The following is a 12,011-nucleotide window of genomic DNA, read 5'->3' on the forward strand; positions in this document are numbered from 1 at the left end:
TAAGACTATCGATGGACTAGGAAGGGTATTAGCCACCCTCGATGGAAAGTTGGGAGTAGGAGGCATCGCACGTGTGAACACTTAGCGTTCACGTGTTTTCCAGACGCTAACCAGAAACCTTAGAAAACGCTTTCGTGGAAAAGCCCTTGTTTGCGATGAAAGACTTTCGCCAGAGTTTTCTGAGATTTATAGTCAGTCTGCGAGTATCTTCAAGAGTACGCAATAAAGATGTGCGGGCATCTGGCTGCCATATGTCCGCGAGGTGAGGTCCGGCTCAGGTAGAGAGTCGGCAGACGTAACAATAAATACTGAAGTATTTATATATAAAATTAAACAAGCATGAAATTTGTCTTTTGTATTTGAAATTTGTAAATAATAATTAGGAAAGGTAATGAATAAATGGAATTCATCACCTTTTTTAAATGGAATAGCGCATCCTACAATTAAGAGTGGATAAAAGAAACGGACTTACCGTGGCAGTGTCACGAATCAACTTTCCTTTTGCCATGTGGTACGCCAGATGTGACGGTCCTTGCGAGATTCCCCGTAGTCCGGACCCCAAGACCTATCTATTGTTCCATTAACTCGCAGCAGGCCTAAGAAGACGACATAAACCGAATCTGTTCAGTTTCAGTTTTCTTCACGTAAACATTTTCGGTTTACAGATGGTCCTTATGTTTGTTGCACGCTCTTACCTAATACGGAGAAAGCGGGTGTCTGGCAAGATAAGAGTTTTTCCACGAACAAGGATGCCCACGAGCCATATCTAGCTCTCCTTGTCTTTACTACATAATTCATTTACCAATGGGCATCGCGGATCGTTACCCTCACTTTTCCACCAAAAAGTGTGGACAACGAATCCGCGTTCTGAGTTCCAAAGGGAACACCCACACCGAGCTTTCTTCTTTGATGGTACGAGACCGTTCAAATAGTTCCATTTTTGATTCCAATTCAGTTACAATATTTACCTTTGTAATAAAACTCTAAGTCTAAAAAATAAAGACTATTCTAAAAATCAACAGTTGTGTAATTATTCAGAAATTACGTGACAGCAGCATGGCGAAGAATTTATGAAGTCTTGACTTGCTCAGAAATCAGTTTCAATCAGCAGACTCTTCAAATAATTTCCTAAAATATTATAGTCAATTAGAAGAACGAAGTAACTGTCGAAGTAAGAGCTTGAGGAAAACTAATATTAAAAGAAACAGAAATAAGGGAAGATTTGCATGCGAAAGGATGCGTAAGTGTTCATTGACAAAAATCAAATTAACTGATAATATAATTAAAAAGTGAGAAAAAAATATCGTCCCGTTCATGTCAGGGGCATAAATGCGGGATTTTTCATCTAATTGTTTCTGTATGAACTGAAGTATCCATTGAATGTCTCCCTTTCCTCTTAATTTTATGTGACGATGACATATATAAAGTCGATTACAAAGATGTTGGGTCACCAGCATAATTTTGTCTTTTAAGCTCTATATTTTGAGTAAGTGTGCAATTATATAGAAAAATGTATTGAAGTATGTTAGAGTATAATATAGAAAATCTATGAATACCAAAACGACTGATTTATTACATATGTTTCAAGAAACATCAGAAAAATGCAAAATTTTATATCACAAAAATTTGAGGCATTTTATTACTTTGTTACAAAGTAAAAGTTATGCCTCCGGTATAATTCTTTAGTATTTCGTTAGATATTCTTTATTTTTAATTATTTCTCTTAAACGATTGGTATGTATAAGTTACTTTTGTGTGTGTGTGTGTGTGTGCGCGCGCGCGCGTGTAATTGTGTGTGTAAAAATATACTATAAACAAAAGATAAGAGTTAGATTTCATTTGAATCATTGTACCTGTCGCTATAAGGCTGCCGGCAATTAATTCCGACGCGTACGTTGTCACAGACGCACAATTATAGGCAGAATTCACTGAAGCGGTCTCGACAACTTTTTGCGCATATTGGGGAAACTATGGCCAAACGGCAATTATATATATAGACAAAAGTTATACAAAAAGTTAATTTCTATAACATATTCAGAAATCATCGAAATCAGTAAAGTGGAAATCTTTGAAGGTAGTTTCCGAAATATTATTAAAAATACTTTCGATAGTGTACATTGAACTTTGCCTATATAAACGTTACTAATATAACCGTCTTAAAGCAATATTACGATACGTTAAACACTGTATGTAATTAAATAAACAAAACAGTGTACCGCCTAAATCTTTCTCACGTTAAACTAAACTTTAGTAACTACTAACTAGTAACTAAACTTTATGCAAGTTATGTCAGACTTCAAAAATATACAACCAATGCATGCTTTTGAACCAATGGATTCCTAAACATAAAATCGTTATATTTCGTCTTTATCCATCGAGTACTACCAAAAAACACAAAAAATGTTTGCAAGAAGGCGATGTTCTGAAAGCGATATTGCACTGCACGCTACCAAGTGTAAATCTGTATAATACGGAAGTAGAATCTAAAACACTCCTTAAGTGAGCAATGTTTCAATAACCGATTTTACGTAGAATATCCTGTAGTAACGAAACCAATATCGCTATTGTGTTATATTCGTCGTTAAGTATAAATAGTACGAATATAACCCCTTTCTGTTTTTGGTTCTTTTTAATATGTGGACTTTTCAAAATGGCTTTTAACACTGTTAAGCTCGAATTATAGTTTTACTCAACGAATACTTAAATCTTTAATGGAAAATACGAAGAGAATAATCTTGCAACTCTTGAATACAGTTCTACAGAAGGAAGAGATACTTTTAAGCTATTAACCAAGTATAGTGGTATAACATTCTAGAAGTGTATAACAATATACTGCCAGAGGATCAAGCATGATTCGAAACTAACAAATTCTGCGACTACAATATTTCTAGTGCCGGAGATTAATATAACAGGAATAATGGTGAAAGGAAAGCACACTATTATTGGACTCAATACTTTATAGATGTGTATTTTGCAGACAATGTAATGAGAAGGTCAGGAAACTTAATACATTTACATGGTAAAGGCGGCATATTTTAAAGTTATTGTATGCAAAACCTCCTTGAAAAGATAGATAAGCTAAAAATATTAATATAGAGCAAAAAGGAAGAAAATAGAGAAATAAGAATGAAATAAATGAAATTCAATGAAGATATATCTAGGGCGTAGCTATATTTACAAAAACAGACACATTCCAAGTAATAACAAAGTAAATCACATACACACATATACAGGACATATATATCTATGGACATATAGCTAGGATTAGGAGAAAGTAAATTTTTCTTTAAAGGAAAGATGGTTATGTATATGAAAATCAACAATGTATTGAAAATACAAAAAACAAAAGAAGAAAACTGTATTTGTTATTACGACTTACTTTTACATGTAGAATAATTTCCTATCCGGTTACTGTACTACCCCATTCATCCTGGAACAAATTTTTAGGTTAAAATTATTTATACAAAACTAATATGTATACGAATCTTTTCATTTTATAAAATTGTATGTACAAAATATTTACCTTCGCTAAATCTCTTTATATAGAAACTTTGCAGCTCAAGTTTCTAATCAAATTCAATTCTCCACTTAATACTCATTACCAAGTAATGCTTGGTAAATTAACAAATTATAACGTTCAGTAAATTTTTATACCATGTACATTCTACCTTGACTCGAATACGAAAGACGATTGAACAGCACCGATGTCCATAATATCAGTGAAGACAAAGGAGTGGTGCTACTTGCTGATTGGCTACGCTTTAGGACTACCGGTGGAATATGTACACAATCATTGCGCACACTTGTAAAATCTAGATGTTATTCTTTTGTTAATTTTCCATGGTTGTATTTCAATTTGAAGATTAATTAAATAAATGTTTAATAACGATTTTAATACCGAAAATAACGATTATTATACTCCGAATTTTTATATGGTTATAGTATAGCAAAATATATGAAATACATGTATGTGTTATGTACAACGGCACACGAAGGTATTTGAAAGCTCGCTACTGAAATATTAAAGACATATATGTGTGTGTGTCTGATGCTCTTGATATTTCAAAGTATTCTCATAACTACAGTAAGATACAGATATCAACATTATGCGTGTAAAATTTGAATTGGATAATATTTGTAAAAGTTAGAGAATACTCGTTACAGTAACACGCAAAAACAGAGTTATAAAAGTTTCTCTATTTCTATTTCTTACCTCATTTTAATATTTAGTTCGATCGCTTTTGCCTCGAATAACATCTCTAGGACATTGTGACATTTATGTCAATGTTATTCCATATTTAAGTAATTATCTGTTTTCATATCGTTTCCTTACTTATTTTACAATTATTTAGTCTTCTACCTATTCCATCCCATAAATATCATATTGGGTTTATATATTGGCTCTGTGATGGCGTGTGTTGTACATTTTTTTTTTTTTTTTTTATTTTATTTTGGTTATTTTACAATTTGTCCTTGCGGACAAAAATTAAACAACAGATATTACAATATTTATTTCTTCCTTATGTAATTCTGTACTTATTTAAATAATAATGTAACCTGTAGTTTATTTAAATATGAACAGTTTATTACATACAATCACAAAAGATCTATATTTTTATCAAGCCTAGGACTTTGGTTATCCGAATTGATCACGATCTGCTGTCGAATTGAATTTTTCCGAAATATTATCTATTCCATATATTTCATCACTTTTTCTTATTTTAAATAAAAGACAGAAGGTAATTTAGTTTGAACTATTTTATAAATATTAGTATTAAGGAGCGCCAAAGCTTTTCAATAAGAATGTAATAATTTCTTTAACATTCTGTTCTTGTTTCTCAATGTCTTTCAATGTTTCTCAAATCTTTTCTTGCAAGGGAGCATCTTTAAATTTTTGATTACTTGATGTTCTGATCATCGAGTCCGTAATAATATTAGAAAACATTTACTTACGATAAGAAAGGAAAAATATTTTTGAAATTATCACATAGTACATGAACAAGTAACACGAGCATGCTTAGTATCTTGATTGGTTTGGATTTCTATACATGAAAAATACACGAATTCCATTGACCGGCCGAGCATACATTTCTCCAAACTGCATAGAAATCGGCGTAAAAGTGAAAACATTTCACTTAGAAGGTCATACTTGTGTAACTCTTTCCGCGGGTTTGCAAACCGTAGAGAATTGCAGCGCTGCAATTCATTGTTATTCGATGTTTTCTGGCGACACTCTAATGAATACAATTATTTCAATGTTCATGTGTACTCTGTTATTTGTATAAGAGACAAAAGTGAGTCTCATTGTAGAATAAGAGAGTTCTTAAACCAATTTCATATATTTTAAGAAGACACACGTTTTATCTTTCACATTGCATTGTGAATCATAATTGATTTAAAAATGTTTCAAAAAGTTGATTACTATGTTTTAGAAGGATTAAGTTCTAAAGTGAAAGTAAACTAAGATAACCATGTATATGTATAATTCTTTGCAATAAAAGGTTTCCCAAGCTTTTTAAATATCCTAATAATATAGATTGCTTTCTAATTTTGAAGACTGTTTAAAATTTTACACATTTAAAAAATTAAAGAAAATTTTCAAATCAGAGTATCTCATATACTTCGTGCTTTTTAATTGGTATTTTAAACTTAAGTAATTGTAATCTTATCATACTTATATAACTCTATATACGATTTACATTTATATATTAAAACTTAATTGAATCATATTTTAATTGTTATCATGCTAAAACACATTATAATATAAATCGATTTTAATGTTTCTCAGGTTTGATTACCTTGGTCTTCACAGTTCTACTGACGCCCTATAAGTCTCTCGGCCAGAGTTTGCAGATGTGCGCAGACGGAGTTGCCATTTTGACAGGACTTGCTGGTATTGTTGATGCGTTGATGACGCCGCGCAACAGATTTTCCGGCTTTACCATGGCTTTCCTTGTATTCGACCTCGCTGCCTTTGGCCTTTCGTTTACATCTCTATCTGTGATCGTCGTTCGTATTTCCACAAACGTAGGGATGCCACTGGATGGTGACAAGTCTAATTCGGTACGTATTGTCTGTACTTTCACCGGTACTGTCCTTTCCTATTTCTTTTTCTCTGCTGAACACTATGTTGCACTACTCAAATGTTAATTACTATTTTTCTACGTTACTTTTGTTTTCTTTTCCTTCAGTTAAATTCTTCATTATTTAATAATCTATATAAAATAAATCTATAAATTTTAATATGTCATCTCCATAGACGATAGCACAATGAAATAAAATAAATATAGCATGTGGGTGGCCACCCCCAGCGGGGTGCCAGCCTCGTGTTTTCCAAGTTATATCTTTTATGAAGATAGACATTTATACTAATGAGTTTTTAAATACTAATACATTAGTTAAATTACATATTCCATAAACAAATGTAATCGTACGTGTAATAAAACTATTTATTATTTATCTGTTGAAAGATATATAATAAACGTAAACATATTGAGTAATAAATATATAATTTTATTATACCATATAATAAAAATTATTCTATATTAGTTATTACAATAAATTATTCCATATTTTATATTCTAGTGATAATAAAGATTATATACCTATAAATCGTAAATATATATTTTACAATATAATATGCACTAAAATTCCTTGTTGAAGATAATTACCATATTTAAAGTCGAAAAAGGTTCATAAAATGCCAAAATTTATAGAAAGTCTAAGGTGATTAATAACCCAGATTAATGTAAATAATCAAATGTAATTGTCGCTAATGACCTCGTAATTAAAGTAACATCAATCATTAATAAAATGAAAGTACCTTATGCCATTACAAATTGCAAAGACCATCATTTATAATATACTTCTAGTATGTTATAATTTTTTGTTTTTGTTTATGATTGTCCAATGAATCTTCTTTTTCTCCTTTTTCTCCTTTTTCAATCTATTTAAGAATAATCGTGATATATCTTTGTTCTCTAACACTAATATCTTCTTTCTAATTCTTCCGAGAATTTTACGCAGTTTACATGTCTTTTACATCTCTTGTTATTTATCAAAATTGATAAATGACAAATTGATAAATGATAAATTGATAAATGACTACGAACCATTGTCTTTTTACAGAATACAGACTCTGGAAGCTATAGCTGGTTCGTGTTAATCCTTAGCATCAGTGAGGTATTGGCAGACTTCATCCTGGTACTGTTTAGCTGCCACTTTTATGTAACTTTGCATCGGAGGGTGCACAGCTGTTTCCAAATGGAGACAATCGACGACGTAGTAAACAATGACGAAATCGAGATGCATGACGTGGTCCAGCACAGCGAGATGCCGGGTATTCAACCGCCTTGGTTGGTGTAGCCGCTTATGCAGGTGAGGCCGAATCCTCTCCCACGACCCTTCTCGGCTACTTACGGCTCGACCTTACTTAAATCGACGCTCATCGCTGAACCGACGCCCAGCGATGATCTGACGCCCAGCGATGAACTGACGTCCAGCGATGAACCGATGCCCATGGCTCGACCATCTCGTAGAACTTCCGCTATTATATCACGAAGCTGGCAATACCCTCATCCATTGCACGAAGTAGGTATTTCATTCGTCATCCTTCACGCTAGAAGATAAGTATCGCCGTGTAAAAATAGCCATCAGTATCTTTGACATCGATTTCTGCCGTTTCCCTTTCCATATATAATTATATGCGTAACCACGGAAAAAATTCTTGAACCGTTCTTGTCGCTCCTAATTACTCTTTCGAAATCTTTTTTGGCAAATTTCAATATTTGTGAAAGCGAAACGTAGCGAATTCTATTTCTTAAGATTCCTTTTGTACTTGATTTGATACGTAAGTGTTCTTAAGATTGTTGAAATTCCATGGAAAATGGTTAATCCCCTACTTACTGTGGCTATTTCATACGACTCGTATGTCATTTAAACGTTTCATTTAAAAATGAGAGTATGTGTCAATACTTGTCATGGCCATTGTATTTATTTGAATTCATTGAGAAAATAATTGTCATATAATTAAACCATCAGATTTAATAGAGGTGAAATTCATTTAAGAGATATGTCACTTCAAAATTTTTCTTGTATCTTCTTCGAAACTACAATGCTCTCTGATCCAGCTATCGCGAAATTTCTAGAACTATACATCAAATTTTCATCAAATTTTATTCTGCATAATTTACTATTATTTTTGCAATTTAAAGCTTTATATCTTCGGAAGAAATTCAAAACCAATAATGTAATGGCACAAACTCTCCTATCCTACCATACTACCATTATATTTATTATTTCTTAAAAACAGACCAATGAAAATAACATACAAAATTGTTGTATTTTCATTACTGCAAGGAATAAGAATAGGCACATAGAATTGTCATTTACAAATCAATTCAGTTAATCAGTTAACTATTTAGTATTTTTTGATCTTTTAAATAATTAAATATAAAAACAAAAATATATGTGGAATGAATATAAGTTTTGGAAATATACTTATTATACACATATATTTACAGAAAAAATTTCTTTAAAAGAAAATTAATTTAGATAGAATATCATTTCATATATTATCATTTATATTCTTTAACGATAGTTAAAGGAATAATGAATAATGGTATTTAATTTTACATTCGACCCAAACAGAGATTTCAACAACGTATCAGACGGCCGATAATGAGAATGCCGACTATCGGCGAAGAAGAGGAGCACCATATACACTTGTATAATGGTATCGACGGTACAGCGGCAGAAGACTTTGTGCTGATATTGATTGCACCCGGCCGACAGTGGGACAAATAATTTCCGACAATGAAATGTATTTAAAACACTGTATCAATTTCTATCATGTTGCAATTGTTCTCTATTGTATCTATTGTTATGTATCATATCCCTTAATTGATTTTCAAAATTCTTCTTTCATTAACGTATCTAAATTTGGTTGATCTAGTATTAAAAGTAGAAAGTTTTTATCATTTCAATTATCAACGCTTTGAAAATTTGTTAGACAATTGTTGTTGTTACACATAGATACATAGAATAGATATATAGATACATGTCGTGTTACTCGATGTATAGATATGATTATATTTAATAAGTAAGATTTAAAAGTTAGTAAATTTATATATATTTTCTGTTGTTTATCATGTAGCTCTGTGTATTTGTTGTGAAATAAATTCCAAATATAAACTATAATTGTGATATTTCTCGCCAGTCACTATAGGTTCTTACAAGTAATAGCATTTCTTTGTTTAATTAATGAATATATTATGATTTATTTCTTTGCAATATCATAAACGGCATAAGTTAACTTAAGGAAATTGTATTTTCGTCCAGTCGCGGGGAGACGCGTTCGCTTTGAGACGCGTCAACGGGAGTCGTAAATTCCCGTTACGATGTACGAATCGACACCGCGAGCAGGGCGATCCACTGATTTCAGTTACGATAATAGGGGTGATTGTGTTGTAATAACTGTAGTCTACAGTTATCTAGTATATATTTATTTATCACCATTAACAACACGTGAGACTTACAGAAATTATTTTTACACCTTACCCGATCTAACCCAGCAAAAGAAGAAAAATTACAACAAACGCAAATACTAGGAGGGCTGCAGAAACAGAAAGTAAGCAGTGGCTCCAAGAAATCTCACTACAAAACCCCTTCAGCATACTACCACAAGAGAAGGAACCAGAAACAACGGAAAAACCAAAACACAACGCCAAACCACCACCAATATACATCGATGGGCAAGTAATAGACCCCCTCCTCGAACTGCTAAACAATACGGCAGGCAAAGAAAACTACTCAATAAAACAATTAAAACTGGACCAGGTAAAAGTGCTAATCAACGCCCCAGAAACCTACAGAAAAGTGGTAAAAGTGCTAAAAGAAAAAAACGCCGGGTACCACACCTACCAGCTCAAAACTGACAAAAGCTATAAAGCAGTTATCAGAGGGCTACACCCAAGAACAAACACAAGCAACATATGCGACGAACTAGTCAAAATCGGACACCAGGTAAGGGCAATAAACAACATAACGAGATTTGGTACCAAACAACCACTACCGCTGTTCCTAATAGAACTAGAACCGAACAAAAACAACAAGGAAATCTATGACATTAAACAAATCTTAAACAAAATAATCACAGTTGAACCACCCAGACAAAAAAAAGACATACCTCAGTGCATGCGGTGCCAACAATATGGGCACACAAAAAATTACTGCAACAGAAACCCGGTGTGCGTCAAATGCGCAGGAAAGCACCTGACAACTTACTGCCCATATACGGGAAAAATAAACGAGGTAAAGTGCTACAACTGCAACGGAAACCACCCAGCCAGCTACAAAGGCTGTCCAGCCAGAAAAATACTCTAACGTAAATTGTTTCCGCCGCTTAGAAGCAGAACATATAATTACCACCACACACAACAAGACAGGGCAGAAGCTGAGACACCAATAAAAGTACAGTACGTAATGAACAACAACCACAACAATATCAACACCACTGGCAGTCGAAGCTACGCGCAAGCAACCAAGGAAGTAACACCCGTAGCCAACCAAAACCACAACAACAACACCAACGACGCTACAGAAATAAAAGAACTATTAAAACAATCCATCAAAAGCACCGACATGTTAACAAGAACGATAAGCGAACTAAACGAAACATTCAAACAGCAATCATTACAAATCACAGCTATGATACAACTGATAACAAACATGCTAAGCAAAAAGTAAAAACGGACATACTAAAAATAGCTGCCTGGAACTCTAACGGCCTACAACAAAGGGCCATTGAAACCAAAGCATTCCTATACCACAACAACATAGACATACTACTCGTATCAGAGACGCATTTCACAACAAAAAGCTACACAAAAATACCGCACTATACCATATACGATACCAAGCACCCCTCAGGAAAAGCACACGGAGGAACCGCAGTGATAATAAGAAACGACATTAAACACCACCTACACAGCCAAGTTAGTAAAGAACACATACAAGCAACTACCGTTACCGTACAAACTAGCAGCAACCGTCTACAGCTGTCAGCAGTATATGCACCACCGCGACACAAAATTACAGCACAAATGTGGGAAGAATACTTCCAACAACTAGGCGACAAGTTTATCGCAGCAGGAGACTACAACTCAAAGCACACAACATGGGGATCAAGAATCACTACACCTCGAGGCAGAACCCTGGAAAAACACATCAGAAAAAACAATCTCAATATATTATCCACAGGAAGACCGACATACTGGCCGACAGACCTGAGCAAAATCCCTGACCTACTCGACTTTGCAGTCACAAAGGGATTAAACGGAAATAAAATAAATATAGCATCCAGCCTCGAGCTTAGCTCCGACCATACACCCATAATAATAACATACAGAAACAAGCCAATACTCTACAACAACTCAGAGACGCTATGCAACAAATCCACTAATTGGCAAACCTTCAAAGAAATAATTGAAAGCAAAATCAACTGCAACATCCCACTGAAAACGCCCCAACACATCGAACAAGCTGTAACAACACTTACAAAAACTATACAAGAGGCAGCACGGGCAACCACAAAACCAGCAACTACCACTAGACAAACAAAACAAATCCCATCAGACATCCTCGAAAAAATTAGAGATAAAAGAAAAGCGAAAGCAAAATGGCAAAAACATAGAACAAAAGAAAACAAAAAACACCTAAACAAACTCGCAAAGGAAATAAAAAACGAAATAAAAGAGCACAACAACGACGAATTCACAAAGTTCATAGAGTCACTATCTGCACACGAGAACTACAACTACTCACTATGGAAAGCCACAAAAAAAAATAAAGAAGGCGATAAAACCAGTCCCAGCAATCAGAAAAGCAGACAACACATGGGCAAGAAGCAACGAAGAGCAAGCCGAAGAATTTTCCATCCACCTATGCAACACATTTACACCACACAACATCAATAACAGCAACCAGAACAGCCATACGGACGACGACGCGAT

The 12,011-nt window shown here is 33.8% G+C and overlaps 1 protein-coding gene across 1 annotated transcript in view; it reads left to right on the forward strand.

The window, feature by feature from the left end:
• Window positions 1-228: 228 nt before the first annotated feature.
• LOC132915625 (uncharacterized) overlaps window positions 229-12,011 on the forward strand; it is a 37,655-nt gene continuing 25,872 nt past the window's right edge. The window contains exons 1-4 of the mRNA XM_060975464.1: window positions 229-262; window positions 5,789-6,063; window positions 7,129-7,203; window positions 7,378-7,594. Coding sequence (XP_060831447.1) covers window positions 229-262; window positions 5,789-6,063; window positions 7,129-7,203; window positions 7,378-7,594 — 601 coding nt within the window. The remainder of the gene's footprint in view (window positions 263-5,788; window positions 6,064-7,128; window positions 7,204-7,377; window positions 7,595-12,011) is intronic.

The sequence above is a fragment of the Bombus pascuorum genome, unplaced genomic scaffold (genome assembly GCF_905332965.1).
Source record: "Bombus pascuorum unplaced genomic scaffold, iyBomPasc1.1, whole genome shotgun sequence".
NCBI classification, from domain to species: domain Eukaryota; kingdom Metazoa; phylum Arthropoda; class Insecta; order Hymenoptera; family Apidae; genus Bombus; species Bombus pascuorum.